Source organism: Equus caballus, chromosome 23 (genome assembly GCF_041296265.1).
Source record: "Equus caballus isolate H_3958 breed thoroughbred chromosome 23, TB-T2T, whole genome shotgun sequence".
NCBI classification, from domain to species: Eukaryota; Metazoa; Chordata; class Mammalia; order Perissodactyla; family Equidae; genus Equus; species Equus caballus.
Window position 1 is genome coordinate 11692455 of NC_091706.1, and position 19754 is coordinate 11712208.

At 38.9% G+C, this 19754-nt stretch overlaps 1 protein-coding gene across 22 annotated transcripts in view; it reads right to left on the bottom strand.

The window, feature by feature from the left end:
- Positions 1-19754, bottom strand: part of LOC111772066 (ATP-binding cassette sub-family D member 2-like) — a 77926-nt gene that overhangs the window by 51640 nt on the left and 6532 nt on the right. For 11 of the 22 annotated variants that reach the window (XR_011431682.1, XR_011431680.1, XR_011431681.1 and 8 more), the window contains 3 exons: positions 18439-18619; positions 10085-10206; positions 6549-6717 (listed from right to left, as the gene is read on the bottom strand). Coding sequence is in view for 3 of the 22 variants with exons in the window: in XM_070248973.1 (XP_070105074.1) it covers positions 6549-6717; positions 10085-10206; positions 18439-18619 (472 nt within the window). In the remaining 19 variants the exon portion in view is untranslated. Of the gene's footprint in view, positions 1-3244; positions 3529-5719; positions 5815-6548; positions 6718-10084; positions 10207-18438; positions 18620-19754 lie in introns of those variants that run through there. The other 11 variants (XR_011431679.1, XR_011431678.1, XR_011431676.1 and 8 more) reach the window with 6 other exon arrangements.

A 19754-nucleotide genomic window follows, 5' to 3' on the forward strand; every position in this document is an offset into this window, starting at 1 on the left:
CGTTATGATCCAGCTATCCCACTGCTGGCTATTCATCCAAAGAACTCGAAGACAGAAATGCAGAAAGACACGTGCACCCCTAGGTTCACTGCAGCATTATTCACAACAGCCAAAACTTGGAAGCAACCCAGGTGCCCATCAAGGGAGGAATGGATAAAGAAGACATGGTATGTACACACAATGGAATACTACTCGGCCCTAAGAAATGACGAGACCCGGCCATTTGTGACAACCTGGATGGACCCTGAGGGTATTATGTGAAGTGAAATAAATCAGAGGGAGAAAGTCAAACACCGTGTGATCTCACTCATGAGCAGAAGATAAAAACAATCACAAACACACACAGAGCAACGGAGATTGGATTGGTGGTTACCATAGGGGGAGTGGGGAGGGCAGAGAGCAAAAGGGGTGATGAGACTCACATGTGAGGAGACGGACTATAATTAGTTTTTGGGTGGTGAACACGATGTGATCTACACAGAATTCGAAATATATTACAACGTACATCTGAAAGCTATATAATGTTAGAATCCACTGTTACTGCAATAAAATAAAATAAAATAAAGAAGTGTAGGAGCCGCAAGAGGCTGACAGGCTTTTGAAAAGTTATTCTAGGGGTTTTTATGGCTTAGCTCAGGGCGGCAGACACCAGCCTGAGACACAGCCGTGACACAGTCACTAACTTCAACTAAATTATATGCTGACCGGAGGAAAATCAAAACTGCTATAATAATAATAATTTACTGAAGGCCTCACTTTGTGCCAGATCCTGTGCTAACTGCTTTGCACCAACTATCTCATTTAATCCTCACATCCAAAAGCTAGGTTACCGCTACTCTCCCCATTTTAAAGGTGAGGAGATGGAAGCAGAATGATGGCAATCTGCCTGGAATTCCCATAAGGATTCTCTATTTAATGACGTCACTTTTTGACAAGATTTAAAGGTTTAACACATTACAGTGAAGATGCAGATCCCAGTATCACAGAACGTGAAAAACACTGAGTCCTGCAAAATGTATTAAAACGCTAATTATGGATCCTCACAGTCTCTTTGGGTGTTTCTTCAGATGAGGGAAAACCCAGTGTGAAAAACCGCTGATGAGATGTCTCCAGATGAGGAATACGTCTGGTCTTTAAAGCCGGGAACTATCCCAGTAGATTCTGAGTCAGTGGGTCCAGAGCAGGCCTTGAGCGTCTCCGTTCTTTTCAAAAGCCCCACAGGCTACACTTACGTGCCCTGGGAGTTGGGAAGTACAGTCATGCCCTACACCGGGACGTTTCAGTCAACAACGGGGGCCCCATAAGATTAGTCCCGTAGAGCCTAGGTGTGTAGGAGGCTCTGCCATCTAGGTTTATGAACTCCGTGGTGCTTGCACGATCACCAGATTGCCTGACCATGACACACTCCTCAGAACTTATCCCCACTGTTAAGCAAAGCATGACTGTACTGCCTTAGATTCTCCATGGTTCCAGACCCTGCACTGTTTGGATGACTGGACACACAGAGGGCACCGTGTCTGAGGCAGAGAGCAGCTGGAATCACACAAGCTCTCGACAGAGAGTCAAGGAAAGGCGTGCTCTGCTGACACGACTCTCAACTTTTCTCTGTGTCTGAACTATTTTACAGCTAATCTACTTTCTTTAACCGAGCAGCTTTGCCAAAAACATGTCACCAACAAATACTAAACAAACCAATATAAACAAGACATATTAAAAAAGCCTAACCCTAAAATGCTACTGAAAAGGGTTTTATTTCTCTGGGATAATTTGGACAGCCTTAGATTCTTTTACCAAGAGCACCCAAGTCAAGGGAGATTATTTCTAATTCCACAGTACTACAGATGCGGTCAGTAGCAACTGCAAGCTGGAAAGGAAACAGAGTTGGGTGTAAACCATTCCAGTTCACACGCTTCACCAGGGACAGCCTCCAAGCCTTTAATACTTATGTATGCATTTATCCATTTATTTAATCAACCACTACTAACGCCTACTAAAGGCCAGACACTGCTCTAAGTACTTTACGGATAGGAAATATCCTTTCACCTTTACACTCACCTATGGACTGCATAGTATAATCATTCCCGTTTTACAGATCAGGAAACTGACACACAGAATGGTACAGTAACTTGCCCAAGTTCACACAGCCCGTAGGTGGCAGAGCTAGGACCCATCTGACAGAGTCTGGCTCCAGAGTCCACGTTCCCAATCACCACGCTTAGTCTCCAAAAACCTAGAGACAGCGCCAGCCTTAATCGAAAAGTTTTGTTTTCCCCACCCTACAGTCCCTACGCGGCCCCAGTCTCCAGGGCACTCTTTCAGCTCCTCTGACAGGCCATAATCCTTCCTTGCCCTGTCCAAACACTCTCCCGCACAAGTCCTCCTTTTCTTTTAGGCATCTGCTCTCAGCTTAAACATCACTGCCTAAGTCACAAAGTCTATCAGTAAATGCTGTATTTCTCAGCACCCAACACGAAATAGTTTTTACGTATCTCCTAGGTAATGAGTTGCTGCCTATCTGTCCTTTCCAACTAGGCTGTGAGGCCCAGTACGTCAAACACCCTGTCAGTCTTGCTCACCCAGTGTCCAGACCACTGAACACGCACCGACCAGAGGAAAGGAAGGACTTGTCCCAAAGTCAACTCTCCAGACTTTCTGTGGAAGGGGGGAACGAACGGAGCACCCTTGAGCCTCACGCTTTCTTTGCCAGACTTTCAGGTGGGGGACACATACCTGTGCTCACAATGCTCCCCGGACAGCCCCCACTGCACCCCTAACAGGTAGACTTCTGCACAGTCACGGGCTTTGGAAAGCACTGGCTCTGCACACGAATATTATGTGGCCCTCGACAGGCCACTTCCCCTGAACCGGCCTGAGCTTCAGGGGCACAGCAGGCTTCATGAAAACCCCAACGGAACGTAGCCTCTAAAAGAGGGAGACCTGCACTCCTCAGAACGCGTCGAGTCCAGTGTCCTTACCGACTTCGCGTCTGGCCTTCCAAGAAGCCAAGACCACGGGTGCCGCTTCAGCGCCCGACTCCCGGGCACCGCATCCCCAGGCTGGCCCCTGGGCAGGTGCCCGGCACACACCGCCCGTTCCACGAACGCGTGAAGCGCCCGAAGAGACCCCCTCGCTCCCCGCGCCGCACAGCTATCCCGCCACCTGACGGGCACCTCTCGGCGCACAAGCCTATTCCTGAGGGACACGCTCGCCTCCCACCAGCCCCCAGGCCCACGCCCCCGGGTACCTCTCCCAGATGGAATCATCTTCGCAGGCGCCCCGGTCGTCCGTGTCCGGCGAGCAGGGAGAGCGGGAGCTGAAGGAGGGCCTCCTCAGGCTGGCGGCCGTGGCTGTGGAGGGCCCGGGCTGCTGTGCCCAGCGGGGACAAGGACGCCAGGGGAATGGAGGAGCCCGGCCCGGGAGAGAGCAGCAGAGCAGGGCCGGACTCCGCCCGGGCTTGGCTCTGGCCAGGCAGGCGCGGCTAGCCGACGCCTCCCCGGAAGGCGGCCCAGCAGCCGCGCGCGCTCCCCGTGTGCGCCGCCGCCCACACGCTCCCCGGCCGCTGCCCCGCCCCCCCTCCGGCACTGGACTGCGGACAGCAGCGACAGGGACACCCTCCTGGGAGAACTCCTGGGGCCCCGCCCACACGCTGCTTCGGACCTCCGCGAGAGGCAAGGTGCGCTGACAGGGACGCAGGGTCCCTGCGACGCTCGGCCTCGGGGAACTGCAGCCTCCTAGGGTTGGACTTGAATGTCACACCCGAAACCATGCAACGCCTACAAGAAAACACAGGCAGTATGCTCTTTGACAGCAGTCTTAGCAGCCTATTTTCAAGTACCACGTCTGACTGGGCAATGCAAACAAAACACCAAAGGAACAAATGGGACCACATCAAAGTAAAAAAAATCTTCCGCACGGCAAAGGAAACCCTCCACAAAACCAAAACGCAACCTAACAACTGGGAGAAGATACTTGCAAACCATATATCGGATAAGGGGTTTATAGCCAAAATACACAAAGAACTCATACAGCTCAACAACAACAAAAATCAACAACCCAATTAAAAAGACGGGCAAAAGATCTGAGCAGTGATTTCTCCAAAGAAGACTTACGGATGGCCAACAGGCCTATGGAAAGGTGCTCGACATCATTAGCCACCAGAGAAATGCAAACCAAAACTACAAGGAGAGGTCACCTTACTCTGCTCAGGATGGCTCTAATTAAGGAGACAAGAGACAAGTGTCGGAGAGGATGTGGAGAGAAGGGAACTCTCCCACACTGCTGGTGGGAGTGCAGACTGGTGCAGCCACTATGGAAAGCAGTAGGGAGTATCCTCGGAAAACTAAGACTACATCTACCATATATACGATCCAGCTAGCCCACTGCTGGGTATTTATCCAAAGAACTTGCAAACACCAATGCAGAAAGACACATGCACCCCTAGGTTCACTGCAGCATTATTCACAACAGCCAAAACTTGGAAGCAACCTAGGTGCCCATCAAGGGAAGAATGGGTAAAGAAGACGTGGTATGTATACACAATGGAATGCTACGCAGCCCTAAGAAACGATGAGATCGGCCATTTGTGACAACGTGGATGGACCTTGAGGGTATTATGTGAAGTGAAATAAACCAGAGGGAGAAAGTCAAACACCGTGTGATCTCACTCATAAGTACAAGATAAAAACAATGACAAACACACACAGAGCAACGTAGATTGGATTGGTGGTTACCATAGGGGGAGGGGGGAGGATAGAGAGCCAAAGGGGCGATGAGGCTCACATGTGAGGTGACGGACTATCATTAGTTTTTGGGTGGTGAACACGACGTAATCAACACAGAATTCGAAATATATTACAACGTAAATCTGAAAGCTACATAAGGTTAGAATCCACTGTTACTGCAATAAAATAAAATAAAATAAAATAAAATAAAGAAGTGTAGGAGCCTCAAGAGGCTAACAGGCTTTTGAAAAGTTATTCTAGGGATTTGCATGGCTTAGCTCAGGGCGGCAGACACCAGCCTGAGACACAGCTGTGACATAGCCACTAACTTCAACTAAACTCTGTTCCGACTGCAGGGAAATCAAAACTACTGTAATCATAATTTATTGAAGGCTTCACTTTGTGCCAGATCCTGTGCCAACTGCTTTGCACCAACTGTCTCCTTTAATCCTCACATCCAAAAGGCAGGTTACCGTTATTCTCCCCATTTTAAAGGTGAGGAGGCGGAAGCAGAAAGATGGCAATCTGCCTGGAATTCACAGAAGGATTCTCTAGGTAGTGACATGACTTTTGGACAAGATTTAAAGGTTTAACACATGACAGTGAAGACGCAGATCCCGGTATCACAGAACGTGAAAAACACTGAGTCCTGCCAAATGTATTAAAACACTAATTATGGATCCTCACCATCTCTTGGCCTGTTTTTTCAGATGAGGGAAAACCCAGTGTGAAAAACCATTGAGGAACCTTGTATAGGCTCTCAGTGAACTGTAATTTTAATTTTCAACCTGGCAATAAAGCAGTAGACATCAAATATCTCTTTCTTTCTGCTTTCTGAGGAAGTAATTGCTTCTGTATTTGAGCCACTGTGCATACCTTTCTTGATTTCCCCTCCTTTCCATATGCTCCTCCAAGTATTTAACAAATGTACCTAAATTCTGTGTTGTTTTGTATTAGTGTGATGGCAACAATCAGAAGATTCTTGAATATCATCTTACTTTGAAGTTTAGCCTGGAAGCCACCACTTCTCCCCTTGGTGTAATTATGGGAACATTTTCACAAATAATTCCATGATCCACATCAATAACTTTTCCTATAAGTTAAGGAACTACTTAAGTTACAAAAGCTATCACACTTTATTGTTAATTACGTAAATAACTTAAAGTATAATGCAACATAGATAAATTCGTTATAAAGATAATTCATAGTAACAAATCAGAAAACCAAGTGAAATATAGATATCTATATCTAAAGAAAAGTTTAACGTAAATTTGGACATTTTGACACGTCTACTTGGAAAATCTTTCTCAGAAACATTACTTACCAATAATCTAATGTCAACATCATAATGAGAGCAAAGCTAAACTCTATCTGATATAAGCCAGCCATACTCTTTACAACTACTTGCTTCTCTAAATTAACCTTTCTTACAGAAAAAACACGGTGCCCCAAAAAGGGAATTAAGACATTTATATATAATTTTTAAAAATATGATAACCAAATAAGTTTAAAAACATAGGATGAAGAACAATATGACATTAGTTCTAATTCTGTTATTTGATTTTTAAAAGCAAACAATTCATTCTGCCATATGTGCAGTTTCCAAAAATAATTCTAGAAAATTTGTTCTAAATAAAGGTAACAATTTTTTTTTAATGGTAATGTTAGTCACCACTCCTCAAACTGCAATACTAAGTTTAGGAATAACTATTTAAATAAATAAATGTTGGTTTCTTTTATCTGTTAAAGACTAGCTTCTAAAAAACTTTAGTTCTGTTGATAAACACTTAAATACAGGAAAAATATAAAAACATTTGAGTCTAATACCTTTGATTTCCAACGTATCACTGAGGGATAATTCTATGTTAGCTCCATTCTTGCTGTGGTTTTCAGACTCTTGCATGACAGCAGTTCTCTTATAAATGCCTCTTTTCACTTCATCAAAGACCCAAAACATATTGTACACTCGAGCAGTATAGCCTGCTAATTCAGTGATCTAAAACCAACACAGAGAAATAAAATAGAGTTAATATACTCAAGACAGACTTAAAAAAAATATGCAATCATATAAGCTGTTTGATTTAATGTTAAAGATCCTATGTTATTATACATGAAAAATAAATAACATATCTAATAACTAAAACAAGTAACGGTAAAAAGCTTATCAAGAGAGCAACATAGCAACATGTCAATGTAAGTTTGATTGGGATTATAAAACACATAAAAAATTATTCATTCAAGTCAGGGTTAAAAACGAAATGTAAAGATTTCAGAATATTAGTGAGACTTAAAAATCTTTGGTCAAGGGACTGGCCCCACGGCCAAGTGGTTAAGTTTTCACGCTCCACTTCAGCGGCCCAGGGTTTTGCCGGTTTGGATCCTGGGTGCAGACCTAGCACCGCTCAGCAAGCCATGCTGAGGTAGCATCGCACATAGCAGAACCAGAAGGACCTACAACTAGAATATACACTATGTACTGGGGGGCTTTGGAGAGAAGGGAAAAAAAAGATTGGCAGCAGATGTTGGCTCAGGTACCGATCTTAAAAAAAAAAAATCTTTTGGGGCCAGCCCCAGGGCCGAGTGGTTAAGTTTGTGTGCTCTGCTTCAGCGGCCTAGGGTTCACCAGTTGGAATCCTGGGCACAGACACGGCACTGCTCATGAAGCCATGCTGAGGCAGCGTTCCACATCGCACAACTAGAAGGACCCACAACTGAAAATACACAACTATGTACGGGGGGCTTTGGGCAGAAAAAGGAAAAAATAAAATATTCATAAATAAATAAATCTTTAGTCAAATTTCTGATTTGACTCGTTTAAATGACAGATTTCATTTCCAGAAAATTAGAAATTTTGTGAAAAGCTTAAGTTCATTCAATGAAATTATGATCCTTTATTTTGATATCATTTTTCAATTTAAAATAGGTTTTAAATAGAAAAAAAATACATTTTTTTTCTTATTAGAAATGAATGTTTCTGAGTCAAATTGATTGTCAAAATTCCTAAGCTTGGCGGAGAAAATATCCCTGCTAGAGGATACCAAAATTGGGAGTGAGCTCAGTGAAAAGCTTCAACTCCTTTTCAGTCCAAATTCCACAATTCAGCTTCTTTTCAAGCCAAACATGATTTATATGCCCAAAGAAAAACATTAAATATGACTTTTTTCTAGGTGAGATTAAAGATAAGATGAGATAAATCTCTGCTTTAGTCCATAAGGCTCAATAGAGTGGTACCTTGCTCCTATCCTGCCAGTGATCCAATTTAGGCTGAATCTCCTGCTGTTTTTCTATTAAAAGAACACCTTGTTGTCAGGGTACTGTGAAAGGTGACTCATCTCCTGTCAAGACCATCTTTCTCAGTGAAAAGGAAAGCACAAAAACCATTCCCTTACAGAAATGTTTACTAGGAAACTGGTACCAATAAGCGAGGCAGGTCACTAGTAAATGTCTCTTAAACAATAAATTGAGGAATAATACAACAATGCTGACATTTGTGTAAGATTTTTGTGTGTGCAAAACAAGCAGTAAAAGAGTGCATATTACTGTCAAAAGCTTTCTACCGTGTTTCTACTGTGTGAGAGGTCTGTAGCTGGATTAGTATCGCATTTCTATATGTTAATGTTATAGCTATTTAAAGGGTAATTTCTAAAATGTTATCCACAAAAATCTCCTGAGTTCTCAAGCAGAGGAAAACAGAGCTAAGGATTAACAAAATATGGATTCAAAAGAAACCTGGCTAAATATATTTGCATAAAAAAATAAAAAGTCCAAAACCAAATGTAGAGGTCAGTTAAAGAAAAGCAGGAGGCAAGGAGTTAGTAGACCAGGATGCAGGGTGGAGTGGGCAAAGAGTGTCTGAAAAAACCTGAGAATGTGACTGTGGACAAATTACTTTGGGATATAAGACAGGGGGTTTGCCCTTGAACTCTAACTCTAAAAAGGACCCTTGCTCCCTCTGGAGCTAGCAGAGAATGCATGATGCTTTCATGTGCTGTCATAGCAGCAATAAGATTCTTTAGAAGTGAACATTCTGTGATTCAAAGCACAGTCAGCCAAAATAAAGCAAAATGCAATCAGTTTTTGTGTCGGAGACAATCTAGAAAAACTAATTGATGTTCTTTCTGTGACTTAGATACCAAAGTATTTTAATGTGAGATGGCTAAAATTTTGATTTGTCATTTAATTTTAATAAGTAATTTATTAATCAAAAAACCTATCCTCAAAACTGTGTCTTCAGATTATCAAAATTACTATTTGAAAAATTTTTTAAAATTGAGTTGGTTTGGTACGTGGCCCTAAACAACTGGTTTTACTTTTATTTTTTTAACCCAATTCAAGAAATCAGTTGTTGAATGAGACTGAAAAGTTTTGTGGGTAAATCACAAACTTTGTAACTCTTTTATATGGCTTATTCAAGGCTGATTTAATAGGCAGCTAAATTTATAAAGATGCTCTGGCAATTTATATTGATACAAAAGCCACAAGAGTAATTAATAGTGAGAATGTCTGTCCATGGGAATATTATGTAACACCTGAACTGAATAAAATGATTTCCAGTCTTAACACTGTGATATCTGCAGGTCTTATTACCATTCTTTCAGCAAGTATTTATCGACCACGTACAACATTCCAAGCATTAAAATGGATATTAAGAATGTAAAGCTGAGTAAGACAGTTCCTGCTTTCCACTCAGGGCCTGGTGCAGGGGATAGTTAATTACAATGTGGTAAAGCACCAGGTGTACTGTGAACACAGAGAAGGTAGAGCCAGACTCTGCAACGAAGGCGGGAAGAAGGTGGAATCACAAGAGGGTTTTAGAGGTGGTTGGTGAGGCTTGACTTGTCATGAAGGATGAGTAAAAGTTTGCAAGGTATATAAGTAATATTATTGGCTAACATTTAGCGACTGCTTAATATGTATTGTTTTAAACATTCTACATGTATTAACTCACAACAACCCTACAAAGTCAATGCTATCATTATCCTTATTTCACAGATGATGAAACAGACACAGACAGGTTAAGGAATTTGAGTAAGTTCATATAATTTGTAAATACTGGAGCAAGAATTTAAATTTAGGCACTCTGGCTCCAGAATCCACACCTAGGGGTGTGGTTTTTTTTTTTAATTAAAAACAAATACGTCATACTATAGACAGAAAAAGAGGAGTTATAATTGAAAGTGTAAAAATTAAAGGGTATTAGCAGCAATATACTTGGGAGGGCTGCCTTTTATCTTGATTATACTCTTAGCAATGTTTGGTAGAGAAAAACGTTTCCAAAATACTAAGTATATCTTGTAATTTTCATTTTGCTTGATTTTCATATATCTTATTTTAATCAAATTGATGACGAGAAATGCAAGTACCTCTTTGTATGAAGACATAATCCTTTCAATAGCATCAGCTCCAGAGGCCAATAAATTTCGAGCAGTAGTAAAGGCTTCCGTCCGTTCACTAACCATAGCTTGTTTGGGGCCATCCTCTAGATCTAAAAGCAAATTACAAAACTATTGAGTTTTTTCAAGTAACTAAATGCTTTATTTTATACAGATGAAATTGTGGCCAAAACAACCACATGTAAATTTTTCATTAGTACCAGCAATTTCCTAGAAATTTAATGAATTATTGAAAATACAATATTTGTACGAGATTTTATTTAAAGCTTTCTTTTGTTTCATTATTTTTTTAGAAGGAGACTTGGAACAAAAGTAAGTCTATAGGAATTATGACTATTTTCATTTAGCATTCTTTTAACTTTTTCCAAATTCAACTCCCTGCCCTTATTACAGCTAGGCAATCAAATACTATGGATTTGGTCAATAAAATACTACTAATAGGAATACAAGCAAATATTTCTAGTGTAGTTCCTTTAATAGAAATGCAAGTTAGCTGACCCTCATAATCCAGCCTCTGTCTACCTGTTTCAACCAACCCTCAATCTACAGTCTAGCGGCAGCCCAAACATGCAATACTCTATTTATCCTCTGCTATTTGCATACATGATTTCTTCTGACTTCAATATACTTCTCTTCCTTCTTTGTCTAGCTCTTTCTTCAAGAGTTAACTCTTTAGTAAAGGTTTCCCTGGAAACTTTTGCTGGCCTTTCCAATGGACTTTAAGTTTCTTAAGGGTCAAGAATGTGTGTTTTATTCTTTATTCCTAGTACTCAGCAGAGTCTCCAGCACATAGTACTCCTTAATGTGTATTGAATGGATGCATGGATGCATGGATGGGATGGATAGATGAATGAACATCCTAAATTACTGTCAATGCAGAATTACGGTTATTATCGCATATCTATTTAATTTAGTCTCATTCTTCAAAATTATTCTCTCCAAGTCATTACTTTAATCTTTCCAACAATTTGAGTCTCTATCTGGCCCGTCTATAGATTATTTCCAAAGTTCTAAATTAAATGCTGAAAATTAATGAAGAAATTAGAGTGATATAGATATAGTCTAACTTTGATATTTATTGTTCTCTGATTTATCTCAGTGCAAAAGTTTTTTTTCTCCATATCAGTGCAAATATTTAACTTGTGCCCTATTATGACTACCAGATAATTTCATATTTACTTGCTCACAGACAGCTCAGCTGGGTTTGAAAGAGATCCACGCATAATATAAGGTAAAATGCACTCAGCAGATATTTACTGAACACCTAGATATGCAAGAAATTAGGCAAGGTGCTATAGGACATGCAAGGATAAATGTGATTTTCAGACTCTTTCCTTAGGGAGCCTACAGTTTGGTAGGAGAGAGAAGACAAGTTCCCAAATAACTGTGCAGGGCAGCCTATGAAGAGAGTTAATGGGAGGTGTTTAGAGGAGGCAAAGATCATTTCTTGCTGCAAGAGACAGGAAATGCTTCCTGGAGGAGTAGACTGTGAGTGAGGCCTTGAAGACCACACATAATTTCAATAGATCATAAGTATAGTATAAGCAACAGGACAGAGAAGGGAAATTTCAAGCAATGCCAAGTGAATGATAAACAGCCTGATCAAGTTACAGCATGGGTTGGTGTCAGGCACTGATTTCACCCGAGTATGAGAATCACCATGAGTTCATGGGGCCCTTTTACAATAGTCTAGGGGCCACCCAGTGGCCGAGTGGTTAAGTTCCTGAGCTCCACTTTGGCAGCCCAGGGTTTCGCTGGTTGGGATCCTGGGCACGGAAACGGCACTGCTCAGCAGGCCACGCTGAGGTGGTGTTCCACACAGCATAGCCAGAGTCACTCACAACTAGAATATACAACTATGTACTGGGGGGTTTTGTGGAGGAGAAGAAGAAGAAGGAAAAAAAGAAGATTGGCAACAGTTGCTAGCTCAGGTGCCAATCTTTAAAAAAAAAAGAAGAGGACAAATAGTCCAATGTGGTTCCTCCTAGCCCTACTGTTGTCACTGCTCTAGAGGACTCCTGTTAGCCCCCTTGAAGTGAGTGAGTTTCCCTGAGGAATGAAAAAAGAAAGGCTTTGAGTGCTGGTATAAGTGAGGAGTGAAAAATGTGATTGAATAAATAGACTGGAAACAGAATGTAGATATTCTTACATTTAAATGTGTGACAAAATTTAGATAGACACAAAAAAATTACCAAAAGATTCTCAGCAAGCTACCAAAATAGTGAATTGCTGAATCAGTGAAAGCACTAAGAATAGTTTTGGCTCATAGAGAATCTGGCTGGTGATCTAAAATAATCATGGGATTTTATGAATTTGGGTTAAAAGCGGTTTAAATAGTAGCTTTTACTGACAGTCTCTGTTAAGAAGTAAAAACTCTAGCACAGATGAACTGGTGTTTGACATGGCATGGCACTTTCCACGTCGCTTTAGCAGATTAATGCCTATTGGCAGATTAATGCCTATTGGGTTTTCTTCGTGCTTTTAGCAACAAAATTACAAATAGCTCTGGACAGATTTCATTTGACTTTTATTCTACGGATTGTTCTTTGGAAAGTACTGTGAGAGCAGTGCCAGTAGTATTTTGCCATGCACACAACAGCCAACTGCATAACCTCTGTGAGAAGGGTAGATTCCTCAGTGTCAGAGATATAAATTCATGACCTAAAGCACTCACCTATTTTGTATCCCAGATCAACACATTTTATCTTCCTCACCAAATATTGTGAATACGTTGTCAAAAGTGCCTCACTTAAGGATTTAATATTTAACATTATATCTTCTCATTTTACTGCTATTTTCAGCTCTGGTAATAAAAGGATATATTGAAACACGGTCACATCTGTTGCTATTTCACTGAAAAGGTGAGAAAGGATTTAAAACTAAGGTTATGTAATACATTTGTCAAAACCCATAGAACTGTATAATACAAAGAGTGAATCCTAATGTAAACTATGGACTTCAGTTACTAATGTATAAATATTGGTTCATCAGTTATAACAAAGATATCACATTAATACAAGATGTAAATCACAAGGGAAATTATGGGAGGAGGGGAAATTTGGGAACTGAACACTTTCTGCTCAATTTTTCTGTAAACCTAAAACTATTCTAAAGAAAATTGTCTGTTAATTTTTTAAAAATTAAAAAAGCAGGCTACCCTTCTGTACTTTTTTCTTTGGACTTACAATCTGAGTTTATTTCTTGTCATTTATGTTTTATCTTTGCCACCTTGACAAATCTCAATCTTACCCTACCTCATACCATATATAAACATCAATTCTAACTGATGATCTTAATGTGAAATGAAAAACCAATAAATTTCTAGAAGATAAAATAGGAGAGGGCCGGCCCAGCGGTGCAGCGGTTAAGTTGGCACGTTCTGCTTCTCGATGGCCTGGGGTTCACTGGTTCGGATCCCGGGTGCAGACATGGCACCGCTTGGCAAACGCCATGCTGTGGTAGGTGTCCCATGTATAAAGTAGAGGAAGATGGGCATGGACGTTAGCTCAGGGCTAGTCTTCCTCAGAAAAAAAAAAAGAGGAGGATTGGCAGTAGTTAGCTCAGGGCTAATCTTCCTCAAAAAAAAAAAAAAAAAATAGGAGAATAACTCTATGACCTTGAGTGACGCAAATATTTCTTAAACAGGACAAAAAAAGCACTAACAACAAAGAAAATGATTGATAAATTGAACTATATTAAAATTATGAACTTCTCTTAGACACTTAAGAGACTGAAAAGGCAAGAATAGAGAGGGAAAAGAGATTTGAGTGTGTGTGTGTGTGTGTGTGTGTGTGTGTGTGTGTATCTGACAAACTACTCATTACAGAATACACAAGAGCTTTACAAATGAACAAGCAAAAACCAGATAAGCCAGTTTAAAAATGAACAAAAAACTTATCGGTACTTCATAAAAAAGGCTATCCAAGTAGCCAATAAACAAATGAAAAGTGCTTAACCTCCTCAGTCATCAGAGAAATGCAAATTAAGACTACAATGAAGCACGCTTATACACTCATAAGAATGCCTAAAAGGAAAAAGACTCACATCAAACATTGACAAAGATGTGGAGCAACTAAAACTCTCATACGTACTGCATGATACTATTTATATGAGGCTCAAAACCCAGCAAATACTAATGAATGATCGGTAAAATGCCTGCCTTTGCTGTGGCATGGGGGCAGGGGCAGGAGGAAGTGGGGATGGGGGTAGGAGGCTGAAGATGAGGATAAGACTGGGAAGGGATTTCTGGGATGGGAGCTTCTAGGATGAAGGTAAGGTTCTGTTTCTTCTCAGTGGTGCTTACGTGTATGGGTTGACTTTGTGACAGTTCACTGAGTGGTACACTAATGATTGTGCCGTTGTGGGCATGTATGTTATACTTTAAAAATTATAGCTACTGACACGAATAGCTAATTACTGCTAAAAAGTATGTCTTTGATATGTACTGATAATTACTGTGACAATAATTGGTCAACAAGAGAGTAGTCATATGTAAACTGACCCAAATACAAAATTATATTTCAACAATTTGGCATTTGAATATGAGACATACTCCTGCAGCAGGAGCTATGGAGATCATCTTGTTGGAAGTACATTTTAGGAATAAAATATCACCCATGTTATGAGGGTTATGGTAGAGTTCAGTTCCATTCCTAAGAGTGCTTTCAGTTGCTACTTCGGATGTGCCACCTCACGTTAGCAGATCACCAACATGTGGACGCTACTGGCAGTGCTAGTGGCTTAGGTGCTCTCTTCACTGCCTGTCAGGTGTCTGCGATAAGGTCCGGCAGAAGGGACCTATAAGTAGCTTTCCCTGGCCTTGCCCAGAACTGCTTTTGATATGAAGAGAAGAAAAGTGGCCCATAACATTAAAAAATTGAGATACAGCTCCCAGGTAACTATTTTCTTTACATAATTTCAGTCTTTCTCTTAATACAAAGCAAAGAAAGGGGTAATGTCCTCTAAGAAAATATAATAGAAACTATATATAATTAACTATTTCAATGCCTCTATTTCAACCATTAGCTCCCACGATTGCTTGGTCTCAAACTAAGTTAAGTCCCTTATAGACTAAGTTCCAATATAGCTAAATGGAGGTAGCGTGATGAAGGTAAGAAAAGTAACACACTAGGAATCACATAATGTCTTCTATCCTTAGTGCTTCCACTAACCATCTGTGTGCCCTTAGGCAAAGCTGGGGCTCCAGACTGGATGACCTCTAAGCTCCTCATATGAGTGAAAGTGGCATGATTCCACATGCAATTTTGTAATGTGAACTTGAATATAAACATAATCCTGTCCTAACCATAAGATTTCACTTGAAGTTGTAGGTGGGTGGTATAACAAATCTACTACAAAACTATTTTTCTTTTCTCCTCCAAAAAAACTATGCAGGCTCTTCCTCCTATCTGCACTTTTACCTCTGACTTCCTAATCACTTTTAAATATCTTGCTCTCTTAACAACAATAATCGTGCCAGCAAATGTCTATTGAGCATTTTTGATGAAGCAGGCATTGTTTTAAGTTTTACACATGTACTCTTCTTTAATCCTCCTAACAACCCTGCTATAATTTCTCCCATTTCAGAAATGAGGAAATTGAAGCACAAGAAGGTTAAATGACTTGCCCATAGTCATAGCCTAGTAAGCAAAAGAGTAAGCATTTGAACCCAGGCAATCTGATGCCAGAGCCCACATGGTAAGAATAGAATAAATAGTAACAATGATCCACCTAAATTCTTACTACTTGCTGAGAACTGTTTCAAAGCACATTAAATACATTATATACAATTTCATAATTCTGTAAGATATATATTACTATACCTATGGTTAAGAGAGGAAAACTGAGGCATATAAAGTTTATGCAAATTTCTCAAGGATGGATAACTACTAAATAGCTGAGTCAAGATCTGAACAGTGGCCTCCTTCTTTACTGTATTGTCTTTTTTTCCTCTATCCTACTTTTTCTCCCTTTTCTCTTTGCCATTCTTCTCTCATTCACCCACTTTTTCCACCTATTTTTGCTTTAAAATATACAGTATCCTGTATTTAATTCATCTCTAACATAAGGGACAACTCAGGGCATAAGTGTAAATTAAGACTGAAGATTAGATTAGAATATATGATATGTAATTCCAACACCTAAAGCCTCAAAGATATATCATTATTTAGAAAAAATAATTTTGTATGAGTAAAACGCTAACAATATTTTCATGTGTTAAATCATTGTAGGTCAAATGTCTTTAGTAAATACGTACAAACATTATAAGCATATATATAGTAACATTAGAAATTACAGAAGATATTGAAGCACCTTCTCATAATAATGCTGTCATATGAATTTATGTTTTTCTTCTATGAAATTCTTATACTGCTTCTCTTTGTATAAAATCCTCTTTTGAAAAGAAGCTTTAAGAATTACTTTATTTTACTTGCATCACTGTGATTATCATAATTTCAATCTGAAATTTTAATGTTGTTTCTTTAATTTAATATGATATTTTCAGGATTTATTTTTAAATATCTTATTACATCACACATAGAAATAAGATTGTTAGATTCTTTGCATACACAGTTTACTTCTTACCGGTCTCTGTGGGGTTAATTTGTCACCATTAATAGCTGCATTTTCTCTGCTCTATGTTGAATACTCTTGGGTTTTGTAATAAGACCAGTGCTTCCAAGGACTAAGAGAACTACACTATAATCTTGTCATTGGTGTTGTCTCTATACATTATATATGAAACTTTTAAAACATCCATATACTTAGATTCACTACAAATATCTGATAATTTTGTTGTGTCTTACTAAAACTAATCTCAAGACCATAAATTTTTGTGTCATTTTTTTCTCCAATACTTTTTTGAAAAAGCAATTTATTTTATCTTATAATGAAAGGATTATGTCTAAAAATACTATTACTAACAACGCCTTATTCAATATAAACTTTTTAAATGATTTTTTTAAAAATAAAACTTTGAAAACATAAAAATAGATAAAATTCAGTTTCCCAGTGGTCTAAACACAGTATTAGACAGTTGAGTTGTGGAGTATATTTGGTATATCTATAGTCTTATCACATGGGATTGACAAATTCCAATTTACTAAAATGAACAATTTTAGGTTAAGAATGACTCAAATTTGACAAGTTTTTTTGTAATAATTGGTTAAAGCACTGAAGCCCTGTTTCAAAATATTAAAGTATAGGGTAATTTTTTCACTTGTTTTTATTAGATGACTTCAAACAAATAACTTAATTCTTGATTCCACACCAAAAATAGCCGTAAAATAGTGTGAATTCTGTTACCTTATTCTCAGTGTTGCCTTTTGTTTCCTAGGTAATAATTGTCACTCTGTATCAAGAACATCAAGAGCATGCTCTGTACTTTATAAACATTATTCTGTTAAATCCTCCCAAGAGTCCTCTGAAGTAGCCTTTCCAATTCTCCTTTTACAGATGAGGAAAAGAGGTTCAGAGTTTAATTAACATGACTAAGAGGATACAGGCAGGAAGAGGGAAAGCCAAGAGTTGAGCAAAGCTCTGTCTTACTACAAAGCCCATGCTTTTATTTAGTTACTTCAACACTAAGGCCAATTTTGACCAAGTGGTTTTTAAAGAGAAGGGGGAACGTTTTATTTTGGAGGAAGAGCAGAAAATGCTGCTACTTTAATTAACTCCCCTTTGTCTCTGCCCATTAAGACCCAAACTCCCATCTCAAGTATTACAGAATGTTTTAATATTGTTCTTGTTGTCCTTATCTTTCTTAGTTATCCCAAAGATGAAAAATGTTGGTAAAAACCACTGGGGTGGTGATAGCTAGAATTAGACAGGGGCAGCTTGACAACCCCTACCCCGACAATGCCACCAAATCATGCTACATAGAAGGTTTATCTATGTTACCTACAAGTAGAGGAGATCTTGTTCCATGGTGTGAAGCACTTCCTAAAACAATATTCCTAGTTGCCTAATGTAGTCAACCAACTCTTCAAATCACAAAACAGGGCAGATCCAGTGATAGAATATTTATAGACTAAACACATGGGATGTGCAGAACTGAAGTTTAAAACACATGGAGAGAACTTACACTGCTTTTCAAGATATTAATTTGAAATATCTCACAAGTGGAAAGGACTTTTGAGCCACTTATCTCCTTTCACATTGCAGGTATTATTATTGGATGTTGCAAAGTCTGCCTTTGTTTCTGACCATTAATGACCACAGAAAAATGGCTACATATACAGTTTCACTCACACAAAACCAGCAGTGACACCTTCAAGAGAAATAATCCTAAACATATATTGAAGATTAAGCATAAATGTCATTACCACCATCTGCAAAGCCAGTTGCAGTGATAATAGGTACAGCCACCATCATCAGTCCACTGCTGCTCCAAACATACTTCATCAAGCACTGCTCTATCATGATGTACCACAAACGTTTGGATAAAATGAGGTTCATCTGATCGGCTAAAGCTTTGTAACTTTTCTGGAGTTGCTTCATTTCCACCTATAGAGGGAAAAAGAGGCAAGAACCCAGCATGAGTTATAAAAGTAAATATTGTATGTCTGAAGGCTTTCTTTAAAGATAGGTACACATTATTTTGTTTTACTTAGTATAGTATGATCTATGATTCTAACAACTAAAAAATACAGATTAATATAAGAATGAGTCATTATTATTTAATTTGGTCACACCTATATTATTCAAAAAAACCCATGATGCTCAGTAAATATAAAGTACATGTCAGTGATTTATAATTTTTATTTCAAAATTACATGCATGAGGTTAAAATTAAACGATATTCTATAAGACATGAGTAAACAATGTTAGAACTTTATCCTTCTTGATCACACCAAAAATATTTGAAAATAAACACGACACACATACGTGCAATTAGAGTCCATTTTCGAACTAACTCAATTTGGTGGATTTTGTCTTAAATGCCGGAAGCCTACAGCATGCTATAATTTAAATCACTGAGTTCAATGATTCAAGAAGAATCACAAGTCAATATGACTAATACAACATATAAGGCCAATTTTCAAGGGGGAGTAGAAGTCCTAAATTTGCTTTAAATTTGCTTCTTCAGATTCCTACTACTGTAAACATTTGTCTTGATAACTAATGATGCTTCAAAAAGTAAATAATTCTGCTTGGGAATTAAAATACCATTTCAACTTAAGAATACCTGAATATTTCATTTGTACTAAGTCATTTGTATTAAGATTTCAGATGCATCACCTTAAAAAATTTGGTCGTATTTAATATTCTGAGGTTACTTCAATGCTCTGGAAGATTATGTAATTAGGCTAACTATTTTAGGGATCTGCTTAATGTCGAAAATCTTTAGTATTTAGAAATAACGTTCTGAAATTCCTTTTCTCCTCATTTCTTCTCTAATCTTAGCTTTTCTCTCAAAGCCAGACAAAATTTCATTTCACTGCTTCTTTTTATTTGTGTCAAACATGGTGCTGAACATTAAGAGTTGGAAATGCCATTTGTGAGACACATTCTCCTGCACTTCTTAGGACTGAGGACCCTCCACTGCTGACCAGACATGCAAAATTGTTAAACTTGTCTTTCATGTAAAAGGACAGGGTTTTTTCCCTCTTAAAAACAAAGGGCCCTCAATAGTAACAAC